The sequence below is a fragment of the Mirounga leonina genome, unplaced genomic scaffold (assembly GCF_011800145.1).
Source record: "Mirounga leonina isolate KUSES-001 unplaced genomic scaffold, KU_Mleo_1.0 Mir_376, whole genome shotgun sequence".
NCBI classification, from domain to species: domain Eukaryota; kingdom Metazoa; phylum Chordata; class Mammalia; order Carnivora; family Phocidae; genus Mirounga; species Mirounga leonina.
The window spans coordinates 8,448,394-8,476,104 of record NW_023270718.1 but is presented as its reverse complement, the minus strand read 5'-3'; the positions used below and the strand labels follow the sequence as shown (position 1 = coordinate 8,476,104).

The 27,711-nt window shown below is 50.6% G+C and overlaps 2 protein-coding genes and 1 long non-coding RNA gene across 5 annotated transcripts in view; 2 read left to right on the top strand and 1 right to left on the bottom strand.

Annotated features, from left to right (window-relative positions):
- Positions 1-3,654: 3,654 nt before the first annotated feature.
- Positions 3,655-10,789, top strand: RPS9 (ribosomal protein S9). Of its 2 annotated transcripts, XM_034986436.1 has the most exons (5): positions 3,655-3,738; positions 3,912-4,027; positions 4,123-4,245; positions 9,548-9,734; positions 10,535-10,789. In XM_034986436.1, the coding sequence occupies exons 2-5, from the start codon at positions 3,931-3,933 to the stop codon at positions 10,710-10,712; spliced, it is 585 nt and encodes a 194-aa protein (XP_034842327.1). In that variant the 5' UTR covers positions 3,655-3,738; positions 3,912-3,930; the 3' UTR covers positions 10,713-10,789. The 2 variants fall into 2 exon arrangements, with proteins under 2 accessions (XP_034842327.1, XP_034842328.1); XM_034986437.1 differs by lacking the exon at positions 4,123-4,245.
- Positions 10,783-17,429, bottom strand: LOC117997820 (leukocyte immunoglobulin-like receptor subfamily B member 3). The gene is given in 12 exon segments (XM_034986264.1): positions 10,783-11,952; positions 12,582-12,634; positions 12,804-12,841; positions 12,919-12,961; positions 13,352-13,468; positions 14,683-14,982; positions 15,284-15,371; positions 15,373-15,569; positions 15,796-16,095; positions 16,249-16,533; positions 16,702-16,737; positions 16,960-17,429. Coding segments are annotated over 12 exon segments (1,653 nt in total). The 5' UTR covers positions 17,009-17,429; the 3' UTR covers positions 10,783-11,805.
- Positions 13,217-27,711, top strand: part of LOC117997942 — a 28,351-nt gene continuing 13,856 nt past the window's right edge. For both annotated transcript variants that reach the window (XR_004675925.1, XR_004675926.1), the window contains exons 1-2: positions 13,217-13,454; positions 21,900-21,986. This is a non-coding gene — a long non-coding RNA (uncharacterized LOC117997942). The remainder of the gene's footprint in view (positions 13,455-21,899; positions 21,987-27,711) is intronic.

Sequence of the window (27,711 nt, the reverse complement as noted above, 5' to 3'; positions counted from 1 at the left end):
AAGCCAGCAGAGGTGGTTCGGGAGGTGGAAGGAAAGAAGCCATCTGCGTGAGAGTGCAAGGCAAGCAGCCAAAGCTGATGTAGAAGCTGCCGCAAGTTACCCAGAGCTAGCTAAGGTCATCCGTGGAGGTGGCTACACTAGACACAGATTTCCGGCGTAGACAAAGCAGCCTCCTACTGGCAGACGATGCCGTGTAGGACTCTCATCCCTAGAGACGCGTCAGTGCCTGGCTTGAAAGCCTCAGAGGACAGGCTGACTCCTGGTAGGGGCTAAGGCAGCTGTCGCCTTCAACGGGGAGCCCGTGGTCAGTGACCATTCTGAGACTCCTCGGGCCCTTGACAATGACGCTAAAGCTCCTCCCCCTGGGCTCCGTAAACGCAACAGCAAAGCCTGGGAGACAGCGCATCGCTTTACAACATGGTTACTGAATATTTTAAGCCACACTTGAGACCTAGGGCTTAGAAAAAAAAAAAAATCCTTCCAAAATACTACTGCTCCCTGACAATGCACCTGCTGACCCAGGAGCTCTGATGGGATGTTCAACGAGATTAATGGGGTGGTCAGGCCTGTAACACAACACCCATCCTGACAATGCACCTGGTCACCCAGGAGCTCTGATGGGATGTTCAACGAGATTAACACCGTGTTTGGGCCTGTAACACAACACCCATCCTGACAATGCACCTGGTCACCCAGGAGCTCTGAGGATGTTCAACGAGATTAATGCCGTGCTTGGGCCCCTAACACAACAGCCATCCTGACAATGCACCTGGTGACCCAGGAGCTCTGATGGGATGCTCAACGAGATTAATGCCGTGGTCGGGCTTTTAACACAATACCCATATCGCAGCCCATGGACCAAGGAGTCATTTCAACTTCCAAGTCTTGGGGTGCCTGGGCGGCTCAGTCGGTAAGCGTCTGCCTTCGGCTCAGGTCATGGTCCCAGGGTCCTGGGATCGAGCCCCGCATCGGGCTCCCTGCTCGGCGGGGAACCCGCTTCTCCCTCTCCCTCTGCCTGCCACTCTGCCTACTTGTGCTCTCTATCTTTCTGTCAAATAAATAAATAAAAATATTTTAAAAAATCAACTTCCAAGTCTTAGCATAACACAGTACATTTTGTAAGGCTCTAGCTGCCTTAGGCAGTGATTCCTCTGATGGATCTGGGCAAAGTCAACTGAAAACCTTCTGGAAGAGATTCAGCATTCTAGATGCCATTAAGGGCACTTGTGATTTGGGGCGCCTGGGTGGCTCAGTCTGTTAAGCACTCTTGATCTCCGCTCAGGTCTCGATCTCAGGGTGGTGAGTTCAAGCTCTGCATTCGGCTCTATGCCTGTGGGGCCTACTTAAAAAAAAAAAAAAAAGAACATTTGTAATTCATGGGAAGAGCTCAAAATACCCACATGAATAGGCGTTTGGAAGAAGTGGATTCCAACCCTCATGGATGACTTTGAGGGGTTCAGGACTTCAGGGGAGGAAGTCACTACAGATGTGGTGGAAACAGCAAGAGAACCTGGATGAGATGTGGAGCCTGAAGAAGGGACTGAATTGCTGCAGGCTCATGATCAAACTTGAACAGAGGAGGAGCTACTTCAGAAGGAGGAGCAGAGAGAGTGGTTTCCTGAGTTGGAATCTACTCCTGGTGAAGATGCTGTGCAGATTGTTGAGATGACAACAGAGGACTTAGAATATCACATAAACTTGATAAAGCAGTGGCAGGGTTTGAGAGCATCGACTCCGATTTTGAAAGCAGTTCTACTGTGCTGGGGGGCCTGGGTGGCTCAGTCGGTTAAAGGACTTCCTTCGGCTTGGGTCATGGTCCCAGGGTCCTGGGATCAAGCCCCGCATCGGATCCCTGCTCAGCGGGAAGCCTGCTTCTCCTTCTCCCACTCCCCCTGCTTGTGTTCCCTCTCTCGCTGTGTCTCTCTCTGTCAAATAAAGAAATAAAATCTTTTTTAAAAAAAAAAGAAAGAAAGAAAGCAGTTCTACTGTGGGTAAAACATTATCAAACAGCATCACCTGCCACAGGGAAGTTGTGACAGGAAGAGACAATCAATGTGGCAAACTTCACCATTGCCTTATTTTAAGAAGTTGCCCCAGCCCCCCCCCCCATCTTCAGCGCCCACCACCCTGACCACTCAGCAGCCACCAACATGGAGGAGGCAACGTTACAGGATTTTCGTTCCCTTAATGCCCATGGTTCTTGGTCACACTGCTTCGAAGAATGAAGAGGTAGAGCAGACGAAAAGTGGTGGGCAGCCAAGCAGTTTATTGAGCGATAGCATGAAGCTCCCAGAGAGGGAGGGGACCTGAGAAGGTTGCTGTTTTGGAGTTCAAATCTAGGGGTCTGTACGCTCCTTCAGGAAGCTATCTTAAGCATCCTGAGACTGGGCCCTGTGGATTGGCCACTAAGGTGTGCCAATCAGGGTTTTGATCATGCACCTGTCTACCTGTCGGGTTATTGTTCACTTGTTGATGGTCTTTGCGGCTGATCTGAAGACTAACTGCATAAATGTGTGATAGTGACCAATGTTTCATGGTTAATTGTTCTGTTTCAGGATGTTTTGCAAAAGTCTCTTCTGCAGAGGCTGCTCAACAGGATGCTATCTTGGTCTTGTCTAAGCTGTCAAACAGGATGCTAGTGCGGTTTCGTCTCAACTGTCCTGGCTCCCGGTGTTCTTGTCGGGGACCCTGGCCCTGAGGACTAAGTGTCCAGTTAACTCCTAACAGCAAGACTCTCCAGCAGCACAAAGATTACCACTCGCTGAAAGCTCAGATGATGATTAGCACTTACCAGCAATAAAGTATTTTTTTAAAAATTAAGATGTGTACACGGTGGGTTTTTTAGACATAATGCTATTGTACACTTTAAGAGACCACCGCATGATGGTGCACGAACAGAACTTTCAGATGCACTGTAAACCAAAAAAATTCATTTGACCTGCTTTCCAGCAGTATCTGCTTTCTTGGTGGTCTGGAACTAACCCTCCAGTGTCTCCAACGTGTGCCTGCAATCCTAGAGCCTGCGTGAGGGCCAGACGTCCAGAGACGAGGTCAAGAAACTGTGTAAGTCCCTGCAGGTGATAAGCGGCGCCAAGGTGGAAGTGAATAGACAGCAAGAAGTCTCAGAACATTTCCCCTGTCCTGGAAACCCAAAGGAAACCCCAAGACAGGGACTGCGGTTTTCGGCGAAGGAATGAGGCCCACGGCGCGGGAGGGTGACTCCCCGCAGTGGGAGCCGCAGGCACCGGCGCGTTGTTCCAGGTGAGGCCCGATTCCCGGTGTGGGGACGCGCGGGAGGTGCAGGGCGTCTGCTGCACCTGCTGCCCAGGCAGGTGCGCAGCCTGCGTGCGCAGGGCCCGAGGGGCGGGGGGGGGGGTCCCGGCCGAGCCTCAAGCGGACGCCGCTCCGACGTGGGAGCCGCCGACCTCGCGATCGGGGAACGAAAGGCGCCTCCCCGCAAGGTCGCCGAGCCCCAGCCCGCGGCAGGACAGGCGCGGAGCCGGCGGCCCACCTCCCCGCGCGCGTGCGCCGCGCCCCGCGTCGGCGCCGCGCACGGTCGTCCAGCTCAGCTCGCCGCTCTGGCCCGACCTGTCGTCTCGAATGCGTTTCCGTCCGCCAGCGCCTCTTCTGATTGGTACAGGCGTGCGGCGTGCGCGCTGACGTCACCAGGGCGCACCGCTGCTATAAAAGCGTGGCCGGGCGGCGCGTGCTCCTCTTTCTCAGCGCTCGGAGCCTACGGTAAGGCGGGGTGTGGCGCGCGGCGCGCTCGTCGGGTGCGGGTCGCGAGGCCGTGCGGACCCCCGACCTCCTTTACATGGGTGCGCAGAAGAGGTGGGGGGCGGCGGGGCGGGACGGGGCGCGGAGGCGGCGCGGCCGCGGCCCTCACGCGCCCGGCTCGCCCTCCCGCGCAGGCGCGCGCGCGCGGCCAGCATGCCGGTGGCGCGGAGCTGGGTCTGTCGCAAGACGTACGTGACCCCTCGGAGGCCCTTCGAGAAGTCGCGCCTCGACCAGGAGCTGAAGCTGATCGGTGAGCGGCGGGACCCGCCTTCCGCTTCCGGGGCGGGGGGCGGGGGGCGGGGCCGCAGCCGGGCCGGCCCCGCTAGCAGCGCCCTCTCGCGGCAGGCGAGTACGGGCTGCGGAACAAGCGGGAGGTCTGGAGGGTCAAGTTCACCCTGGCCAAGATCCGCAAGGCTGCGCGGGAGCTGCTGACGCTGGACGAGAAGGACCCGCGGCGCCTGTTCGAAGGTGCGTGGGCGGCGCCGGCCGCGCGGGCGCGGGGCGGGGCTGTTGGGGCCGCGGACGTCGGCGTCTGTCCCGGGGCGAAGACGGAGCGTGATGGAACCACCGGCCCCCCGCCGACTGTGGGGAAAGTGCCGGGACGTCGTGAGGGGGCCCTGCGTGCCCTGCGCTCAAGCTCTCCTGGGGGTCCCCGGGTCTCCCGGCCGCCGCCGCCCAGGGGAGGCTTGGAGGTGAGCGTCCTGGGGGCGGGGCGCCGCGAGCTCCGTGCTGGGCGTGCGCTGAGACGGTAGAGGAAGCTCGGGCAACGGGGCCCAGCGTGACGGGCCGTGACAGGTAGGCGACTCCGGGTAGCGCTGGTGTGCAAGACGGAGCTCGGTTGGGGGGCGTGAGCGCTGCCGCAGCTGCTCTGCTGTCGATCCCGAATTGGCTGCCTTGCACCCGAGCTGAGGGAAGCTCGGTTTGTGGCGAAGAGCGGGAGGGGCGGGGATTCCTGCCTGGCTGTTCCCGAAGCCTTGGAAGTTACCGCTCTGCCTTCTCTCCCAGGGCTTGTCTAGGAAGGAAACGTGCTTCTTTTTTAAGATTTTATTTATTTATTAGAGAGAGAGAAAGCACGAGGTGGGGAGGGTCAGAGGGAGAAGCAGACCCCCCGCCGAGCAGGGAGCCCGACGCGGGACTCGATCCCGGGACCCCGGGTTCATGACCTGAGCCGAAGGCAGGCGCTTAACCGACTGAGCCACCCAGGCGCCCCGGTGGTCTGTGTTATTAAGCGTATGAAGAAATTTAAAGATTTTTTTTTTTAAAGATTTTATTTATTTATTTGAGAGAGAGAGAAAGCACGAGGTGGGGAGGGTCAGAGGGAGAAGCAGACTCCCCGCCGAGCAGGGAGCCCGACGCGGGACTCGATCCCGGGACTCCGGGTTCATGACCTGAGCCGAAGGCAGTCGCTTAACCAACCGAGCCCCCCAGGCGCCCCAAGATTTTATTTATTTATTTGACAGAATGAGATAGAGAGTGAGCATGAGAGGGGGGAGGGTCAGAGGGAGAAGCAGACCCCCCGCTGAGCAGGGAGCCCGATGCGGGGCTCGATCCCGGGACTCCAGGATCATGACCTGAGCCGAAGGCAGTCGCTTAACCGACTGAGCCACCCAGGCGCCCAGGACACTTACTTCTGCATGCGAGCGTGGGTGGGCCTTCCTATCAGAGGCTGAGGAAGGCATGGAGCTTGTTTAAGCAGTAACATGATCACACAGCCGAGAAAATTCAGGAATCCTCCCCCGCGGATGCTTGGGTGGGACTTCATCCCAAGATGTGGGGAGCCAGCCCCAGGCAGTTGAGGACAGAGGGATGTCGTTGGATAGAGCCGCCCAAGTCTAGGCGGAGAAGCAGTCTCGTGGCAGACTGGGCAGGGTCGAGCCGCAGGTAAGCCTGCAGTTTTTGTGGTTTCCTGTGTCAGAAGTGGAAGTTGCAGGGGGAAGGCAGCACCACAGGTTGTAGGCTTTCTGGCGAACGAACGCATTTAGCCCCCAGGACAGGAGGGAGGCGCTGCAAGCTTTGCCTGTGTCTGGAGGTGTTAGTCCCTGATACAGCCTGAGGTCTGGCCTTGCCTGCCGTGAGGCCTGCAACTTTCGGCAAGAAGCTTCTCCGATTCTTGTCTGTCGAAAAGACAGACTCTTACACCAGTTGCAGCCAGCGTGTGGCCGGGGTTCATAGAGGTGGGGGGGGCTCTATCCTAATGGCAGCCGTAAGGAAACTGGTATTACATCCGTTTCTCAGAACAGAAACTAAAGTAGCTCAGTGTTTGCCTTGTGCCATGACGACAAGGAGGGGCCTCTGCCTCTGAGGACTGTGCACATTGTTTTATATTTGGAAAACGTTCTTACTGCTCGGATTGTTCTCACTTTGGCCAGATGGAGCCCAGGTAACTTTTCAGTTGTTGGACCTATTCCTGTTGAAGGTACGAAGTTTTATTCAGTGTGCACTGAAAATTAGTTATTATACATATATAGGGCTTTCTTTGGTGTTGATGGAATGGCTGGGCCTCCCTATTTTAACAGTGTGTAGATGGTTCGAGGGTAAATGTGAAATGCGTTTGTTTTTTAATGATAGTGGTTTTATTTTACCTAGAAGTCTCTAAGTTGGGGATTTTAAACTTCAAATTCTTGAAGTTTCCGTTCTCTAGCATAAGGACAAAAAGGCATAATAAAGTGTCCTAGCTGGTAGATAATATTACCAAACTCGTTTTTTGTTTTTTTAAGATTTTTATTTGACAGAGTGAGAGCACAGGTAGGGAGAGGGAGAAGCAGACTCCCACTGAGCAGAGCCTGATGGAGGCTCAATCCCAGGACCCTGGGATCACGACCTGAGCGGAAGCAGACACTTAACTGACTGAGCCAGCCAGGCGCCCCGCCCCAAACTCGTTTTTATTTGCCTGTTGGGTAGCTTTTGTATTAGTATTTAAACATCCTTGTTCTCTTTTAAGCAACGTATAATTCACAGACCACGTTATATAGTTCCAGATGTGGACAGCATAGCAATTTGATATTCCTATATACTGTGAAATGAACACAGTAAGTCCAGTTAACCCCGTCCTAAAGCCTTTAAAAAAGATACACTCCGGGATGCCTAGGTGGCTCGGTCAGTTACGCGTTTCCCTTTGGCTCAGGTCATGATCCCAGGGTCCTGGAATCGCACCCTACCTGCTTTGGGAAGCCTGTTTCTCCCTCTGCCTGCCGTTCTCCTTGCTTCTGTGCGTGCGCGCGCTGTCAAATAAGTAAAATCTCTCTTTAAAAGGAGATACACTCTTAGCAACATTGTAATATACAGTAAGTATAACTGGAAGTTTGACCGCCCATTTCCCCTGTGCCTCTGGCAACCACCATAATGTATCTGTTCTCTGTATCTATGAACTTGAGGTGTTTTTTGGTGATGGTGGTGTTTTGTTTAGATTCCACGTATAAGTGAGACTATGGGATTTGACTCCGAGTTAGTCCACTTGGCATCATGCCCTCAAGGTCCATCTGCGTTGTTGCAGGTGGCGAGATTTCGTTCTTTTTAAGGCTTAGTGATACCCCAGTGTGTGTGTATATACTACCTCTGTTACCCATTCAACTGTCAGTAGATGCTTAACGTTTCCGTGTCTTGGCCACTGGAAATAATGCAGTGAACATGGGGGAGCTTCTGTCTTCCAGTTAGCACTTCAATTTTCTTTGGATAAATACCCAGAAGTGAGATTGCTGCATCATAACTTTTGAGGAACCTCCATACTGTTTTCCATAGTGACTGTGCCACTTTGCATTTCCACCAACAATGCACAGGGCAGGGGTTCCCTTTCTCCACATCCTCGCCAGCACTGTTGTCTGTTGGGTTTTAGATCTAGCGAACCTGACACGTGTGAGGTGAACTCACTGTGATTTTGATTTGCATTTCCCTGATCAGTGATGACGAGCACCTGTTCATGTACCTGTTGGCCATCTGTGTCTTAGGGAAAACATCTATTCAGATTCTCTGCCCATTTTTAAATTACATTGGAATTTTTGCTATTGAGTTGGAGTTGCTTGTGTATTTTTGGTGTTAACCTCATGTCAGAAACGTGATTTGCAAGCATTTTCTCTTTTTCAAGATTGCTTTGGGGTCTTTTGTGGTTCCGTACAAATCTTAGAGTTGATTCTTTGTTCTACTTATATGGAAAACGCCTTTGGTGGGGCGCCTGGTGGCTCAGTTGGTTAAGCCTCTCTCTGCCTTCAGCTCAGGTCATGATCCCATAGTCCCAGGATAGAGAGCCCCACTTGTGCTCACACCATGCTCGTGCTCTCAGATGTTTAAAAAAAGAAAACCCCTTTGGAATTCTGATAGGGATTCCATTAAATTTGCCTATTGCTTGGGGTAATGTGGGTATTTTAACAATGTTTTTCCAAATATGAGCATGGAATATCTTTTCATTTTGTGTGTGCAGTCTTTTTCTCATCAATATCTATAGTTTTTAGTGTACAGGTTTTTTATCTTTTTGGTTAAATCTGTTTCTGGGTATTTTATGTTTGTTGATGTTTTGTAAATAGGAAGACATCGTGTTTTCTGCTCAGCATTCATCAGTGCAGAAAACAAAGCCATGTTATGACTTGGGGTATTGGGAAAGGTAGAGTGTATTTTTCCATTTTGATCCTGACTCTTTCCCATCGGCTGTGCTAGGAAAACTGTCACTTTACACAAAGTCATGGAGCTTTCCCTGGGAACAAGGAGTCATGATGCCAAGAATATTGGAAGTGCCCAGTAATACGGAGCTTGCTTGAATTGTTTTGCTGTAATTAAAGATAATGGCCACTTCGGGTGCCTGGGTGGCTCAGATGGTTAAGCGTCTGCCTTCGGCTCAGGTCGTGATCCCAGGGTCCTGGGATCGAGTCCCGCCTCGGGCTCCCTGCTCCTTGGGAGCCTGCTTCTCTCCCTCTGCCTCTCTCTGTCTCTCATGAATAAATAAATAAAATCTTAAAAAAATAATAATAATGGCCACTTCATAACAAGTGAAACATTGTCTTTAAGGGGGTGGGGATAGTTGGGTTTTACCCCAGTGACAGTGTGTTGATTAGCTGTGAGCCTTTGTGGTAATCACAGTGAGCATGAGCCTTCGGGCCAGGGTTTGCCCCCAGGATCACAAAGGCAGTCCAGGATGGAGTTGTCAGGAGCTGTGGGCCCGGTGCAAGACCTCCTGTGCCTGGGGCTGCTGGGAAAAAGTCAGAAGCTGACATCTGCTGAGTTTTCTCTTGCCGTGCATTGTTAGCACATCCACACCATAATTTTTTTAGTGAAAACCACAGAATGATAAAGTGAATGACGATACTCAAACATGTGCCTGGCCTATGACTTTTCTCAGGTCTGGAAGCTAGGTACTGCCAGTCTAGTGTTACCACTAAGGAAGGTGGTTTAGGCTCAGATTTGACTAGTAGGGCTTTCCCAACTCTAGCGGGTTAGCTCTTAAAGCTCTGTGCTTCATTGTGGGAGTTTAGCAACAGCTGCAGAGTCTGTTGCAGGGAAATGTTAAGTCCTTTTCTGGGGGTTGTCTCATTACTCTCCTGACATCTCCAAGGAAAGTTCTACTTCTTTCGGATGAGAACAGAGGTGTGTATGGTCACTTGCCCTCCTTGGTAAGAGTGTGGCCACAGTGACCTGCCTTAGGGTTGTGGGGGGATTGCAGGAGTCACAGTGGCCATACATTGGTTCCATGATAACGGAGCTTCTTAAGAAGTGGGGGATTCGAACCCAAGAAGTCTGAAGTGAGCCAGACACCTCAGTCTGTACTTCCTTCCCCTCCTACCAGGTAATGCACTGCTGCGGCGACTGGTGCGCATTGGAGTGCTGGATGAGGGCAAGATGAAGCTGGATTACATCCTGGGCCTGAAGATCGAGGATTTCTTGGAGAGGCGCCTGCAGACCCAGGTCTTCAAGCTGGGCTTGGCCAAGTCCATCCACCACGCCCGCGTGCTGATCCGCCAGCGCCATATCAGGTAACGCCTCTAATGGGCTCCCTGAGTTTGTCTTCTATCCCATCCCCCATGCTAAGTTCGCTGTCCTTACCTCCTATGCAGCCCTCAGAGGTGACAGAGGTGTGAACACACCTTGAGGGTACAGATTGACCCCTGAAAACAGCTCATGGGGTGCTGGGGACAGCCTCATCCCCCGCCCCGTAGCCCAGCGCAAGGGTCACTGCGGCCTGAGCCGTACACCTTGCGAAGGCTTCTTCAGGCATGCAGGCAACCAGACAGGTAACCACTCGGTGTGCCTAGTTGAGAGAGAGGTCGTCGGGCCTCAGCTGATGTGGGTGGGTTCATGGATTCAGCTGTCTCCTGTCTTCGCACACTGTCGTCGTTAACTTGGCGAGTGGACCACAGCCCATGGTCTGATGTTCAAGTGCCGGGACTACCGGATTCCACCTGGCTGGGGAGGGCAGATGGGTCTTTCATCTGGGTGCTCCGTTTGCCCTTTTTCAGATTTTGTAGAACAGAGTCTCAGCTGCCTCAAGGGACAGGGAGGCTGCTCCTTAGTAAAACCCCGTGTCTGGCACTTTGAGACTCAGACCCTGGGATTACTGGCTGCCACCTGCTCACCCTCCTTTTTGTGGTCTGGTGTGAGTTGGGTGATGGCTCAAAAGCTCTCCAGAACACATGGGTGCTGGAGGGTCAGGAACACCTTCCCGGTTTGTGTCACTGCAGCACCAGCCCTACCAAGTCCAAGCAGAGAGCAGTGTAGTGTCTCTTCCCGCTGGGGCCCTATTCCCCCGTCCCCTCACCTGCTGTCCCCTCTCCAGGGTCCGAAAGCAGGTGGTGAACATCCCGTCCTTCATTGTCCGTCTGGATTCCCAGAAGCACATTGACTTCTCCCTGCGTTCTCCATATGGGGGCGGCCGTCCAGGCCGTGTGAAGAGGAAGAATGCCAAGAAGGGCCAGGGTGGGGCTGGAGCCGGCGATGACGAAGAGGAGGATTGAGCCCACCCTTCCATCTCCTTGGGGCGTGAATTGTCTAGTTTCCCAGTCAGATAATAAAACAAATCAACCCTTTGGAACTGGTGTTTATTGGTGTGTGTGTCTCCCTCCCTGCTCTGAACAGCCCCTGGTGGGAAGAGGCACAGGCTGGATCCTTGACCAGGTTCCGTCCAGCTAGTTCACACCTCTGAGCCTTGCCTGCTTAGAGGGGCCTGGGGAGCCTCCCAGCTGGTGTCCTTGCTGCCTGGGGCAGGGGTGCAGTCGTGAGCAGCAGAAACATACCAGTTACTTCAGCGGGGACACCAGTGTTAGGGGAAATGCTCAAGCCAGCTATTGGCATGGGGGTGGGGAGATTCCTTTGCAGGCAGAGGAAGTAGCAAGTGGAGGGTCAGCCCAGTGTCTCTAGCCCTTTGAACCTTGGCCCTGGCAAAAAGAAGTCAGGGTTAAGGTTGGCAGGAGCTAAATGCTGAACCTTGGGTTGGAGGTAAGGATGAACTAGTTGAATTGGCGTTTGTTGGGGAGCACTGAACAAGCTGGTTTAAAGCTTATTGGTGTGGTTGGGAAGGGAGAGCTGAGGCACCCTGCTCCCCTCCCCCTGCATCTGGAGTTTGTGAACACAAGGTCAGGAGGGAGAGCAGCTTCCCTTTTCTCTGCCTTGTTGAGCGCTGTACCCGGCAGAGAAGGGGCTTGGTCTCCAGGAAACCGGAAGCCCTTGGCATTGAGCAACCCCTCATGGGCTGCAGCATTGCTCACGAGTCATCTGAGGTCAGTTGAAAGTGCCCAGCTTCAGTGTGATGGCCCTGGGTCCTGCAAAGCCTTCAGAAGATCCCCAGTTCTTGCAGCTTATGCTAGGTTCCCCCCGACACCACAAGGTTGCCACTTGGTGGTTAAAGGTCTCAGCGTTTCTCGGGGATCCTTCTAGGCACAGTAAGATCAGCTGTGCCATGATGGGAATTCAGGAAGCAATCAACTTCCACGAGGTCCCAGGAGTTGCTGGTGGTCTGTGTCCTGCCTCCAGGCTCTTTAGGTGGCACGCACTGTGGGCAGCTCCTGTGCCTTCCAGACCCCTGGAGTGGCCATATGGGTCTTTCCCGGGCTAGCGGATGGCCAGAGAAGCATACACGTTGGGCTCATCCGGGGGTTCCCCTGGTTGGGGGGAAGGGGGTGTACTTGTCTCCTGTGTGAGGGTCAAGTAGTCCAGCTGGGCGTAGGTCACATCTTGAGGGTCTTCAGATACCGCAGCCTGGAAGGGGGGGGGGGGGGGGGGGGGGGGGCGGGGGAGGGGAGGATGCACTCCCTGGGGGTCTAGGGACCTTGCTAGACAGGAGTGGCCTTGAGCCCACTCTTGCCCTCCTTCAGTGTATCTGGGGAGGAGGGGTGTGAATTGGAAGTGCCTGTGGTGTAGACACAGGGAGTGGGCACGTGGGTAGTTGGCTGTGGGAACCGTGCTGGGTGAGGTCAAGGCTGGAGGCAGGAATTGAGGTGGGCCATCAATGTGGAGGGACAGGCAGGCCCAGCGCCCCCTGGCTCAGCTCCTTGGCCAGGGTGAACTGTGAACCTGCCGCAGGTGGTTGGGGAAAGAACAGAAAGCAGAAGGCTGAGCGAGGCTGTGGGACCACTTTGTGTGGAGTTGAGGCGCCTTCTCTGGGCCTCCACAGGCCCAGGGGGTGGTTCAGCCCTAACCTCCAGCTCCGCCCACTCGAGGGTCCCAGCAGCCGGAGATCAGAAGAGGCCCAGGGGAGTGGGGTCGCAGCAGCGCAGAGAGTGGTGGGCTTCCAAAGGGAGAGGCCTGCTGCTGGGCGGAAGTCCACTGGGTTTACCGCGTGAGCAGGGAGGCAGGGGATGCCCCGGTCAGGGGCACAGGGAGCTCACCTGGCTGTCCAGCTGCGTGTCCTCCTCAGGCTGTGTGTCTTTCATGACCTCATCTGGTGGGGACAGAACAACGTGGCCCCCCCTCTTGCCAAGATCCCCAGAGAGGGTCAGTGGTGTTACAAAGCCGCGTGGAGTCCGATGCTGTCCCCCGCCTCCACTGCCCACCCGCGTGTCTGGGCCCGCCTCCTCCCTCCCCCAGGGCGGCCGCACGCTTCCCCTTACACAAGGACTCCTCCTGGGCAGTGGCCGCCGGACGGGACCTGGGGAGGAGACGGGGGAGTTAGCGGCAGCGAGGGGCCGCTGGCTGGCAGGAGTCGGGGCCTCGGGATGGTCTTACCTCCCGTGCAGGCCTCTGTCCTCAGACGCCTTCGCTGACGCTGCTGCAGGAAGTTGGAAGTCAGCCTCAGGCTGCCCCCCCGATCCCCCGAACCCCGAACCTTCCAGGGCCTGCCTTAAGCTGAGGCTCTGTGTGGTCCCCGCCCATCCCCACATACAAGTCAAGAGAAAGCAGTTCTAACAATGAAAAACAAAGCTTGTGTGTGTTTTCCAACATTCCCTAAGTTCGAAAAGCCGAAAGGATAAAATATTTACACGTGTGCTCACGTGTACCCTTCTTCCTAGGGTTTCTCACTGGGAGATGCTGGAGTCTTTCTACACGGCCTTTCCCACCTCTCCGGCTTCCCTCTCTGGCCGCTGCCCTGAGCCCGCCCTCGGTCGGCCCACAGGACAGCCACCACCCCCTGGGGCCCGTCACCCCCTCCCCTTCTCACCTGGCTTCCTGCCTTCGCCCCGACGCCGGTGTCGGACCAGGAGGAGGCCGAGGAGGCCGAGCAGCAGGACGAGGGCCACCGAGACCCCGATGAGGACGTACAGGTACCAGTGGGGACCTTGGGCAGGAGCCACACCATGAACGAGCCAGTGATGCCATTTAACTGAGCACCTACTGTGTGCCAGGCACCTGCTGGGCTCTGTGCATTCACCTCTGACCCTGTCAACGATCACACAGCAGGGGATTGCCGCCCCTCCCGCCCACTCCACAGACAGGAAACTGAGGCACAGAGAGGTCATTCACATGTCTCAGGTCGCCCAGCGTGGGGGCGGCAGGGCTGGGGCTGGGACCAGGGCTGTGGGTTCCCTTGCAGGATTTGGGGTTTTTTCATGCTGCCCCCTTACCCTCCAGGCAGAACACCTGAGTGGAGACCTGTCCACCAAACCCAAGCCCAGACCCGTCTTCCCGACTGCACAGGCCTGACCCCCCCACAGGGGCCTGTGTGGACCTGGAGTGTGTGTATGCGTGAGGGCAGGCGGGAGGGCTCTGCCTCTCCAGAGATCCAAGAAGGGCCATGCTGAGGCTTTCACCAAAATCTCACAGCGGCCCTGAGGAAGGTGGCGGGAGGCCTGTTGTGCAGACAGTGAGCCTGGGCCACCGAGAGGGACATGACTCGTCCAAGAGCCCACAGCCGGGAAGTAGCAGAGCTGGGGGCTGATCGTGGGGGTGTGACTTCCAAGCCTTGCTCTTGCCCTGACTCCCCAGCTGCTCTCAGGCTGGGCCCCCTTATCTTCTGTGAAGGTGAACTCAGACACCTCCTGTGTGTGTCTACTCCCTGGCCCCGCCCTGCACAGGGATGGGGCCGCCACCTTGCCCTTTGCAATCAGATTTGCAATCGGAGGAACTGTCCCAGTGAGAAGGAACTTTTCTCGGGCCGTAATCTCAGGAAGTGGCTGAGGCAAGCCTAGGCTGAGCTCCTCCCACCCACCACCTCCCGACAGAGACCTCACTTACCCTCTGTGGGATGAGCGGTGCATCCTCAGAGCCTCCTGGGACCACCACAGGGAGGTGGGGGGCAGGTGAGGGGCAGGGGCTGTGTGCTCCCCACTTCAGGGTGCTCCTCCCCCACCTGGGCTCCGCCCTCTCCCTCTGCCATGACCACCCCACCTGCCACTTGGCCCAGGCTCAGAGCCCCCGGGGGCCCCGTGGTTACCCCAGACACAAGCCATGCCACAGAGGGTGGCCTTCTGTGACCCCCTCACTCCCATCCCCGGAGGACAGGTCCCTGAGCCGACCATGAGGACAAAAAGGGGACAGGGCTGGGCTCCTCACCTGAGACCAGGAGCTCCAGGGGGTCACTGGGCTGGGACAACAGGTAGGGGGAGGCGCTGGATGAGCCGTAGCACCTGTAGGTCCCCCCGTGGGCTGAGGTCACAGGACTCAGGGTGAACTTGACCTGGTAGGGTTTCGCTGTGTCCTGCAGATGAAGGACCTGGGGAGGAGCCAGGGACCCCTCCTTGGACAGGTGGAAGGTATCCAACCAGATCTCAGAGCGACACTGCAGAGTCACGTTCTCACCCCAGGACACTGAAGGCCCCGGCTGGGCTGAGAGGGACGGTTTCTCATATATTCCTGGGGGAGTGAAGGTGGTGACGTGTAGAGAGCCACCCCTCCCCACACGCCCCTTGACCCTGGGCTGGGGGACCACCATCCTCTCTCCAGAGACTCTGTGTGGGACCCCTCTCAGCACCTCTTGTCTCTCTGAGAGGGTGTCCTTTATCTCCATGGCCCTCACTGTCCCTTTCTCAGTCCCTGTCTCTAGACCATGTCTCCATATCAACCTGTGCCCGTGACCCTTTCCCTGGACCCCATCACCCAGGGGCAACCGTGGTCCCAGGCCCTGAGTCGGGACATGGGGCAGGGGGCTCCTCACCTGTGATCAGGACATCCAGAGGGGCACTGGGTGCCGACCACGTGGAGGAGAGCTTGTGTCCACAGTAACAACTGTATCGGCCCCCCCCCGTGCGTGGAGCTCACAGGGCCCAGGGTGAAGTTGGGGCTGGGTTGCCCATCTAGACGCTGGGGAGCTCTGAGCTCCTCATCCTTGGTCAGAGCGAATCTGTCGAAGCCAGTCTCTGAGCGACACTGGAGGGTCAGGCTGTCTCCAGACTGCAGCAGGGATCCTGGCTGGGCTGAGAGGGAGGGCTCCCTGTAGACACCTGGACAGAAGGGGACAGTGGCACTGAGGGGACTCACACCCCACATTGGCCCAGGGCCTGCAGTGAGGCTCTTAGGTGTCCCTCCCAAGGCCTCCCACCTGTGGGTCTGGCCCCAGGACGACCTTGTCACCCACCCCCCATCAACCCCAGGGCTCCACGGGGCATATGGCTTAGGTCAGTCGTCTGGGCCCAGGAGGTAGATGGGGTGAAGCAGGGGCCCGCTCACCTGTGACCTGAAGGTGCAGAGGGTCACTGGGCTGTGACCACAAATATGGGTACGATTCGTGAGAAGTGTAGCATCTGTAGATTCCCCCATGGGAGGTGTTCACAGGGCCCACAAGGAAGACTGCCTGGTACCTCTCACGACGGAACGTCATTTCCAGGTATTGTGTCACATCAGCTCCCCGCTCCTTCAGCAGGTGGAATGAGCCCGAATGCCACAGTGAGCTACAGGAGAGGGACACATTACCTCCCGAGGCCACCACAAGGGCTGAGTTGGCTGAGAGGGAGGGTGCATCATACACTCCTGAGGGAGAAGGAAAGAGCTGTGTTATAGGGACATCACCCCATGGACCCCCTGTCCTGTGGACTGTGAGCGAGGGGTCCCCCTGAGGTCACACTCTGTTCCCTTCTGTCTGGAGGAGGCCCCCAGGGGGAGGGGACCAGCTCCTGCTCTCACCTGTCACCACTAGGGCCAGGAGGTCACTCCGCTGTGACCAGCTCTTCCCTCTCTGATATGCACACTGGTATCGCCCTGAACTGTGTGAGCTCATGGATGCAAAGTAGAAACTGGCCCTATTGCTGGAATCCTCTGAGGTCTTCGTGGGCAAGGATTCATAGATCCTCTCTTTATACAGATAGTAGACATCAGCCCGCAGAGACGCCTGACACCAGATGGTCACAGGGCTCCCCTTGGTGACAATGGGGCCAGGATCAGCCCAGATGGAGGGTTTAGGGAGGGTCCCTGGAAAGGAAACAGATGGAGAGTTGCAAGGGTGCCCTTCTCTCCTCATTTTCCCACCTGTCACCCCAAGGCCCTTCCCACACCGGTCACCATCAGCCCTGACCCTCTGTGACCCCCAAATGCCCAGGGGGTTGTTGGGCGGAAACAGGAGGTCTGGGGCAGACTTACCTGCCCGTGCCTGGTCCCACAGGCCCCGACACAGCCCTGGAAGAGAGTTCCTGTGAGTGCGTCCCCCACCCACATGTAGCTGCTCCAGGCCTGGTTTGGGCCCCTGGGCACCGGGGTCACATCTGGGGCTGAGCACACTCCTTCCCCCAGAAGTTCTGCCCCCACTGATCTTCCACAGTCCTGAGATCTCCCAGGGACCAGGACCTGGGGGCTGGGGGGAAGGACAACCCCATCCCTCCTCGTTTCCAGAAAGCTCACCAAGGTAGAGAAGGGCAGTGAGGGTCAGGGTCCCAGCGCTGCCTCCCATGGTCCCCAGCCGTGCAGACAGCTTATAAAGTCCTCAGAGTGTGCCGGACGGACAGATGCACAGGGTGTGACCCAGCCCAGGCCCCGTGTTGCTGGTCACGGGTCCCAGATGGATGGCCTCACAGGAAGGGGGACAGCCCCTCCAGGGCCTCTCTCTGCTCTCCCTGAAGGGTGGCCTGAGAGCAGCAGGTCCTGGGACTGTTCAAAGCAGACGTGAGTCTCCCCAGACCACACTCACTCTGCCTCCTCCCCACCAAGCCCAAGTCCAGAGAACAGCACTGGTCCCCGCACATGAAGCTTGGGGAGGTAGGGCAGGGTCTGGGAGCCAGCCCACTTCCAGTTCCACTTCTGCCCCTTACTCACACAGAGGCTGTGTGACCTGGGCTATGACACTTCCCTTTCCTGAGTTTCTGTAAATGCAAATTTTCATCCTTCCACCACACTGACAATCAACCAGTGACCACATCCAGTCATGGCGCCAGGCACTGGAGATTCATTGGTGAGGGAGCAGACTTGTTCCTTCCCTGGATGCACGGGGCTGTGATTAGTGATAACAGACAATATAAATATTTAGGTGGGAAACAATTCTATTATAGCCTTATAAGATTCTTCCAAGTTGGAAGAAAAAGGAAAACGGAATCATGAGAATCATAATGTGTAGACATCATACAGTCTGGGTCCTGGTTGTGAGGGGTCCTTCTGGGGGATGGAGTGATGGAAGGCAGGAGCTGGGGTTTAGCACAGAGATGGGAGTGGGGGGCATCCTCAACCAGAAAGATTTGAGCTGTTCTCAGAACTGAGAGCAATCAGGAAGCCAGGGCCTTGTCACACAGGATTTTGAGCATCATGCAAGCATTTGGGATTTCTACTTTAAGGCAATGGGAAGATTTTAACCAGCAGACAGTCGAACAAATTTCTGTCTGGAAAAGACTAACACTGTAGGAAATACAATTAGTGGTCAAACCCCAGCATTCGTCTGGTCCCCGGGTGGTGTGTTGATGAGTAATTAAGCTGTGTATGTAGTTTTCTCATTTAAGTCTTACCCAAACCTATCACACAAAACACATGTACAGTTGAGCAGAATGAGCCAGGATGGTAGGTTGAAGAGGAGTTGGCCAGGTTCAGATTGGCTGAGGGGGCAGCCCGAGAGAAGGCATGGAATTGTTAATAGCTCAGTTTGCGTTGCTTGGGGAGGTGTTTGGGTTGGAGTGTGAGTTGTGTTTGCTGGCGCTGGTGGGTTTAGTTCTAGTCTGATGGTCATAGCCTTGAAGATGAGATGGTACAACTTAGATCTTTCTGCAGCAGAGTGCGGGCGGGTTTTGAGTCTCCCACAGGATCAGACCAGCCTGGTGATTAAAAGGATCCTCTGGAGGTGGTGGGAGGAATATACTGGGGAGAGGAGAGGCCTAGTTGAGGAGCAGGGGGGAGGCTGACGGGCTGATGCACACAGGCTTCTTGAGTTCTTTTGATGGGTTGGACGTTGTTAAGAGGGTCTCAGGGGCCTGGTGGTGTGTATCTGGTGAGTGGACATGAGCGCCAGAGCACGAGGCTATTCCACCCCCTGTCTGGTGCCTGGAGGAGCCAGTGGGGCCACCCCAGGAGGATGACCCAGGGAGAGGCAGACATTGGGAGGTGCTATGAAGACATTGTCATTTCTCAGAAGGAAGCACAGCCCTTCCTCCTGCCCTGGGACTGTAGATTTTCTTTGCCCCCCACACTTCCCTTCACTGACTTCCTTGTTTCTGTAAGTCAACACCATCTTTCTCTTCATCACTCCTTCTAAACTTCCAGTTCATTTCTGCCTCCTCAGGGCTCCGTCCTCCCCTGGGCAGAGCTCTCCATCCCATACTGTGAATTCCTTCCCCAGGCACGGGATTAAGGGCATGGGTTGAAGGCAATTCAGAGATCGAATTGAAATTAGAGCTGAAACACTGTCATTCTTTAGCAGATACTTCCCCTTTCTGAGTCTCCCATTCCTCATAGTGACGACATAGTGGCCTCTCCCCTCAGGATTGTGTGGCTCCATCTGGGGTGGTTTCATGTGTGGCTTGTAGACACTGAGATGCCTACAGTGTCAGAGCTCATATCACAGGGTCATTGAAGGCCACAGCCAACATCCACTCCCAGCACACAGAAATGCCAGATAAAGGTTTGTAAGATCCATGGCCACAGTTAAATTAGAGTAACTAAAGTGCCAGAAATGCAGAGTGACTCCCTAGACATAAGCAGAGACCAACGCTGACTGGGCTTGGTCATGGGTCCCAGAGATGGGCCCCAGGACCTGGTTTGCTGTGTATGTATGGAGACAGGTGGCAAAGCCCCAGAGGAGACACAGGGTTCCAGGTGTGAGGTTGGGAGCTCCGAGCCTGCTGCCTGTCTGAATAAGGACTGCAATATCTCCACTCCCCGATCTGAGGTCACACCCAGAATTCAGCTCCTTTCGCCAGGTGTGAGCGAAAAATATTCAGTGCAATATGGGCAGGTATCAATGTAGCGTGGAGCTCAATTTTGAGTGCTCCATGCATTGCCGGCACCCTGAGTTTGGAACACCTACACATCGTGAGTCTGAAGCACTTGCAAGCTAGTCACTTGTTTAGGACTTCACAATGCAGGAGAATGGGGGTGATAACTTCTGTGAAGGGTTAGCTCAGTGGCAAAATGACCAAGTGTATGTGATCAACTATGCCATGAAAAATAGAGTACAGACCTAGTCACTGTGGGAATTCCCAACAAAGGCAAGGGAGATAGATTGAAAATTGGGAAGAGATTTAAAAATAAGTATGCTTTAAATCTTCAAACAGAAGAAGATGTGACATTCACGATACAAGAAGAGCTTAGTGGAAAAAAGGGTGCTAAGGAAATTTCATAGATAAAAACTCATTAATTGAATAAAAGGATTCAAAAGATCTATTCCATAATAGACATTAGATAACTGATCAGAAAACTGGGGACTTGGAAAATGAAACTCAGGAAGTATCCCAGAATGCAGCTGAACATCATAAAAATAGAAACCAAAAAGATAAAATCTGACACGTGGAGAATAGAATAACTAAGTCCCAAGACACATCTGTCCTTCATTTTAGTGGAAGAAATGAGAGAATGATCAAGTGACAGTAATTAGGTATTGTTGTTAAGGGTTTTTTGGAAGTGAAACCAGACAAATGGCCAACATGGGCTATGAAAGCTGAACTGTTACTGGGAGCTACATCCTCGAAAGCAGGTCAAAATGTCAGCTAGTGGGACTCCTGGGTGGCTCAGTGGGTTAAGCGTCTGGCTTCAGCTCAGATCATGATCCCAGGGTCCTGGGATTGAGCCCTGTATTGGGCTCCCTGCTCAGCAGTGAGCCTGCTTCTCCCTCTGCCTCTCCCCCTGCTTGTGCTCTCTCTCTGTCTATCCCTGACAAATAAATAAAATCTTAAAAAAAAAAAAAGTCAGTTAGTACCTACCCAGGTTGACAACCTGCTCAAACAAACAAAAATCCACATTCCCCAGAAGATTTTATCAGAACCCAGTGTCTTCCAATGTAATATTCAAAGAAACAGGAAAGTCTCAGTAACACTCAAAGGAAAAAATAATCAACAGACACCAACCCTGAGTTGACCAACAGTTTAAAGCCATTTTTTAAAAGATTTATTTATTTATTTTTGGGGGGGAGGGGCAAAAGGAGAGAGAGAGAGATCTCAAGCAGACTCCCTGCTGAGCTCGGAGCCCAATGTGCAGCTCCATCTCATGACCCTGAGATCATGACCTGAACCAAAATCAAGAGTCAGATGCCTAACTGACTGGGCCACCCAGGTGCCCCTAAAGCCATTTTTATAATCAAGCTTCATGAAATAAGGACAAACGCTCTTGAAATAAGCGGAAAAAATAGACTTCTCTCAGCAAAGAAATTATAAGAGGGGGAAAAAAGGAAATTTTAGAACGGAAAAATTCAGTAACTGAAATTAAAAATTCCTGTGTGTAATGACAGAATGAAGATGACAGAGGCAAGAGTCAGTGAACTTGAAAACAGAACAAGGGAAATTACAATCTGAGCAGTAGAGAAAAAAGATTTTTAAAAATGAACACAGGGGCGCCTGGGTGACTCAGATGGTTAAGTGTCTGCCTTTGGCTCAGGTCCTGGTCCTGGGGTCCTGGGATGGAGCCCCACATCAGGCTCCTGGCTCAGTGGGAAGCCTGCTTCTCCCTCTCCCTCTGCCTCTCCCCCTGCTCATGCTCTCTCTCTCTCTCTCTCTCTCTCTCTCTGTGTCTCAAATGAATAAATAAAATCTTAAAAAATAAATAAAAATAAAAATGAACACAGATTGAGGGATTTGTGAGACAATTTATGTAATTGATCTGCCAGCAAAAGGAGAATGCTATCAGTGAAGAAAAAAAGTTTGAAGAAATAAATGTCCATTTTACAGATTTGTTGAAAGTCATACATTTACATGTCCAAGATGCTTAGCAAATGAAAAATAGGATAAGCTTTAAAAACCATGCCTACCTACATCATAATTAAACTAGTCAAAACCAAAAAAGAAAAAAAATAGAGAAAATGCCACATTATGTAAAGAGGAAAAACAATTTGAATGATTACAGATTTCACATCAGAAATCATCTTAGTGGGGCACCTGGGTGGCTCGATAGGTTAAGCGTCTGCCTTCAGTTAGGTCATGATCCCAGGGTCCTTGGATCGAGCCCCACGTCGGGCTTCCTGCTCAGCAGGGAGCCTGCTTCTCCCTCTCCTTCTGCCTGCTGATCCCCCTGCTTGTGCTCAAATCCCCCTGTCTAATAAATTTTTTAAAATCTTGGGAAAAAAAAAAAAGAAATCATCCTGGTCAGAAGATTTTTTTTTTTATGTTATGTTAGTATGAGAGCCAACCTAGAATCTTTCTGGATATATTGTTCAGGAATGGAAGCAAAATAAAGTCATTCTTAGAAGAAGAAACATGGGGAGAATTTGTTGCCAGCAGCTCTGCTCTACCAGAAATGATAAGGTAAGTCTTCAGACAGAAAGGAATTAATTCTAGAGGGAAACTGGGAAGTTCAAGAAAAAGGGAAGATCAAAAAAGGTAAGTAAGTAAATGTAATAGCATACTTCTCTCCTCTTACATTCATTAAAATATGTCAGGCTGTTGAAAGCAAAACTGATAAGGTCTGGTGAGGTTTGAATATATGTAGATATAGTACAGACAACACCTGCAACATAAGGGAGTGAGGGCAAAGGCCCTATACAGTTGTAAGGCTTCTATTTTTTCTGAAAGAGGTGTAATATTAACTCTATGTAGACTCTGAAATTAGGTGTGTATAATATCTACAGTAGCCATTTTAAAAACAACATACAAAGAGTTATAGTTAAAACACCAATAGATAGGGAAGTCTGGGAAATTCAGTTGGTTAAGCATCCAACTCTTGATTTCAGCTCAGGTCATGATCTCAGGGTCATGAGGTCAAGCCCTGTGTTGGGCTCTACAGTGGGCATGGAGCCTGCCTGAGATGCTCTCTCCCTCTCCCTCGGCCCCTCCCCCCTCTCAAAAAAAAAAGACACCAATAAATTAAAATGGAATACTTAAAAATATTCCAGAAAGCGAAAGAAGGCAGGAGAGGGAAAACTGAAGAACAAACAATAAGTGGGGGACAAACAGAAAGCAAACAGTAAGATGGTATAAATCTAAAATCAACCTTATCAGTAATTGTATTAAATGTAAATGGGGAAATCACAATTAAATGGCAGAGATCATAGGACTGGATTAACATCACCAAGACCCAACGATGTGCAGTTTACAGGAGGTAAAGGATAAAAAATATATTTTGCAAACATCAATCAAAAGAAAGCTTAAGTGGCTGTGTTAATTGCCTATGGCTGCTGTAACAAATTATCGTAAACTTGGTGACTTTCAACAACAAAGATTTATTGTCTTACAGTTCTGGAGGTCACAAGTACAAAATCACTGGGCTAACGCTGAGGTGTCATCAGGGCTGCTTGCTTTTGGTAACTCTCCAGTGAGAATCTGTTCCCTTGCCTTTTCAGCTTCCAAAGGCTGCCTGCAGCATATAGCTCCTGACCCCTTCCTTCCATCACTGCAGCCTCTTGATTCCGTCCTCACATCCCCTACCATTGACTCTGACCCTTTGGTCTCCCTCTAATAAGAAGCCTGTGAATACACTGGGCTCACCCAGATAATCAGGGTAATGTTCCCATCTCAAGCTACTTAGTCACATTTACAAAGTCCCCTTGGCCTGTAAGGTAACATTCTCACAGGTTTCAGGGATTAGGGCATGGACACCTTTGGGAATTGGGAGGAAGTTGCAGCTTTCTATCTACCACAGTGGCCATACTGTCCAAGACAGTATGGTAAAAGATACCAGATCAAGTAGGCTTTTGAATAAGAAAATTATCAGAAATTAAAAAAAAAAAAAGAGTCAATTCACGAAGAAAACAGTAATCCTAAATGTGTATGCACAAAACCACAGAGCTTCAAAATACACAAAGCAAAAACTGTCAGAAATGGAAGGACAAATAGGCAAATCAACAGTTACAGTCACGGACTTTGACACTCCTCTCTTGGTAACTGATAGAGCCAGCACCCAATCAACAGCAAAAAGCACAATCTCTTCAAGTGAGCGTGGAATGTTGGCCAACATAGTTCATAGCCTTGGTTACAAAGCAAAGCTTAACATTCAAAGAATTCATATCCTATATCGCTTCTTTTCACACCCTAATGGAATTAAAGTTAAAATCTATTACTAGAAGGTAACCTGGAACATCTTCAGCTCTTTGGAAATTAAACAACACACTTCTAAATAATTCATGGGGCAAAGAGGAGCTCAAGGAAAATTGGAAAATATTTTGAACTGAATGAAAATGAAAACAGCATTCTAAACTTTGTGGGATGCAGCTAACATGTGCTTGGGGGAAAGTTGGAGCAGCCTATTCATATTAATATGAATAACTCATATTAAAAAAATTGTTTCTAGTCACCTACACTTCCATCTTAAGACACAAGAAAAAGAGCAACTCACCCCAAAGTGAGCATGATAAAGGGCAGAAAACAATGAAACCAAAAACAGAAAAACAATAACAAAAATCAATGAAACCCACTGCTGATTCTTTAATAAGACCAAAAAAATTGCCTATGCCTAGCCAGGCTAATCATGCAAAAAAGGAAGACACAACTTGCCAACATCTGGAACAAATGACAGAATATCACTACAAACCACACTGACATTAATAGGACCTAAGAGAACACTACAAACTGTGCCCCAAAATTTGGCAACTTGGATGGTCCAACTCATTTTATTTTAGTATAGTTGACACACAATATTACATTAATTTTAGGTGTATAACTTAGTGATTTGACAAGTTTATACTTTATGCTATGCTCACCAAAAGTGTAACTATCTATCACCTGTCCCATCACATCGCTATTACAGTATCATTGACCATGTGTCCTATGCTGTGCCTTTTATTCCTGTGACTTACTCATTCCATAACTGGAATCCAGTATCTCCCATTCCACTTCACCCATTTTGCCCATCTCTGCTCCCCTCTGGCAACCATCAATTTGTTCTCTGTATTTATAGGTCTGATTCTGCTTTTCATTTGTTTGTTTGTTTTTAAATTCTGCTTATGAGTGGAATCATATGGTATTTGTCTTTCTCAGACTGACTTATTTCACCTAGCATAATAGCCTCTAGGTCCATCCTTGAATGGACCAACTCCTGAAAGACACAAACTACCAAGACTCATTCAAGAAGAAATAACCTTAATATTCCTTAAAATATTAAATTGCATTTGTAGTTAAAACACCTTTCCAACAAAGAAAACTCCCAGCCACAATGTTCTCACTAGCACAAACCACTGAACATTTGGTGAAAAAATACAATTCTACACAATCTCTTTCAGAAAGTAGAAAAGAAAACTTTGCAAAAATTTTATGAGCAAGCATTACTCCAAATTCAAATCAGACAAAGACAAAGACTAGGAAAGAAAGCTGCAGACCAATATCCTTCAAAAACATAAATGCAAAAATCCTCACCAAAATATTGGTAAATAAAAGCCAACATCCAAGTGTGAATTATCCCCAAATGACAGGTTAGTTGAACATCTGAAAATCAATAAAGGTAATCCACCGTTTTATTTTTTTTATTTTTTTATTTTTTAAATTTTATTATGTTATGTTAGTCACCATAAAATACATCATTAGTTTTTGATGTGGTGATCCATGATCCATTGTTTTCATGTAACACCCAGTACTCCATGCACTCACTACATGCCCTCCTTAATACCCATCACCAGGCTAACCAATGCCCCCCCCTCTAAAACCCTGTTTATTTCTCAGAGTCCATAGTCTCTCATGGTTCATTTCCCCCTCTGATTCCCCCCTCCTTCATTTTTCCCTTCCTTCTCCTAATGTCCTCCATGCTATTCCTTATGTTCCACAAATAAGTGAAACCATATATAGTTGACTTTCTCTGCTTGACTTATTTCACTCAGCATAATCTCCTCCAGTCCCATCCATGTTGATGTAAAAGTTGGGTATTCATCCTTTCTGATGGCTGAGTAATGTTCCATTGTATATATGGACCACATCTTCTTTCTCCATTCATCTGTTGAACGGCATCTCGGCTCTTTCCACAGTTTGGCTATTGCAGACATTGCTGCTATGAACATTGGGGTGCATATGGCCCTTCTTTTCACTACATCTGTGTCTTTGGGGTAAATACCCAGGAGTGCAATTGCTGGGTCATAGGGTAGCTCTATTTTTAAATTTTTGAGGCACCTCCACACTGTTTTTCAAAGTGGCCGTACCAACTTGCATTCCCACCAACAGTGTAAGAGGGTTCCCCTTTCTCCACACCCTCTCCAACATTTGTTGTTTCTTTCCCTGTCCATTTTTGCCATTCTAACTGGTGTATGGTGGTATCTCAATGTGGTTTTGATTTGTAATCCACCGTTTTAATAGACTAACAAAGAAAAAACACATCATGATATAAGTGCATGCACAAAATTTGATAAAATACTCAGCTATATGGGAATAGAAGGGAACTTCCTTAATCAGATAAAGAGCATCTATGAAAAACCTTTAGCTAATATCATACTGAACACTTTTACAGTATGAAACAAGTCAATGATACTCTCACAACTTCTATTCAGAACTGCCTAACAGTAAAGCAAATGAAAGGAATAAAAAGCATACAGATTGAAGGGGAAGAAATATCAACTGAACTTTATTCTATAAATTAATGAGGAACAATTGGAAAGCAAAATTAAAATACTATTATAATAGCTCCAAAAACTATACAAATGTAGGGATAAGTATAAGTATAGATGTATAAGATCTGAAGACTAAAAACTATAATACTTAGCTAAGAGAAATTAAAGAACTAAAAAAAGATACCACATTCATTGATTGAAAAACTCAACATTGGGAGCAGCTGGCTGGCTCAGTCGGTGGAGCGTGCAACTGTTGATCTTGGGGTTGTGAGTTCAAGCCCCATGTTGGGCATGGAGCCTACTTAAAATATAAATAAATAAACAAACATAAAGAAAAGACTCAACATTGTCATTAGGAAGAATGAAATCTTACCATTTGCAACAACATGGATGGAGCTAGAGTTAAGCAAAATAAGTCAGTCAGAGGGGCACCTGGGTGGCTCAGTCATTAAGCGTCTGCCTTCGGCTCAGGTCATGGTCCCAGGGTCCTGGGATCAAGCCCCGCATCGGGCTCCCTGCTCCGCGGGAAGCCTGCTTCTCCCTCTCCCTCTCCCCCTGCTTGTGTTCCCTCTCGCTGTGTCTCTGTCAAATAAATAAACAAAATCTTTAAAAAAAAATAAGTCAGTCATAGAAAGAAAAATACCACATGATTTCACTCATATGTGGAATCTAAGAAACAAAACAAAGGAGCAAAGGAATAAAAAGCGGGAGACAAACCAACAAACAGACTCTTAACTATTGAGAACTGATAGTTACCAGAGGGGAGGTGGGTAGGGGGATGGGTTAAATAGGTGGTGGGGATTACGGACTGCACTTGTCGTGATGACCCTTGGTTGATGTATGAAAGTGTTGAATCACTATATTGTACACTAATATTAATTACACTATATGTTAACGAACTGGAAGCAAAATAAAAACTTTTAAAAAAAGAAAAAAAAAGATTCAATATTGTCAAGGTATCGGGTCTCTCTAAACTGGTAAGCAAGCCAAATCAAAATCCCAACTAGCTGGGGTGCCTGGCTGACTCAGTCAGAAGAGTGTGTGACTCTTGATTTCAGTATCATGAATTCCAGCCCCATGTTGGGTGTAGAAATTACTTAAATAAATAATTTTTTTTAAAGCCCAACTATCTCGTTTAGCAGTTGACAAGCTGATACTAATACATATGTGGAAACATAAAAAGAACAATAATAGCACAACAGTGCTGAAAAGGAATAAAACTGGACATCTTCTTATTCCAAGACTTTCTGTGGAAGGAAGAAATGTAATGGATGGTGTGGTATTTGCATAGGGATAGGTAGGTGGAAAAAATAAACAATAGAGATGCCAGAGGTAAACCCACACATATATGATTGATTGACTTTTTTTTTTTAAGATTTTATTTATTTATTTGACACAGAGACACAGCGAGAAAGGGAACACAAGCAGGGGGAGTGGGAGAGGGAGAAGCAGGCTTCCCGCCGAGCAGGGAGCCCGATGCGGGGCTCGATCCCAGGACCCTGGGA

Coding starts and splice junctions, on each gene's coding strand:
- RPS9 (XM_034986436.1), top strand. CDS start 3,931: ATGCCGGTGGCGCGGAGCTGGGTCTGTCGCAAGACGTACGTGACCCCT. Junction 4,246..9,547: donor CCCGCGGCGCCTGTTCGAAG/GTGCGTGGGCGG, acceptor CCCTCCTACCAG/GTAATGCACTGCTGCGGCGA. Junction 9,735..10,534: donor ATCCGCCAGCGCCATATCAG/GTAACGCCTCTA, acceptor TCCCCTCTCCAG/GGTCCGAAAGCAGGTGGTGA.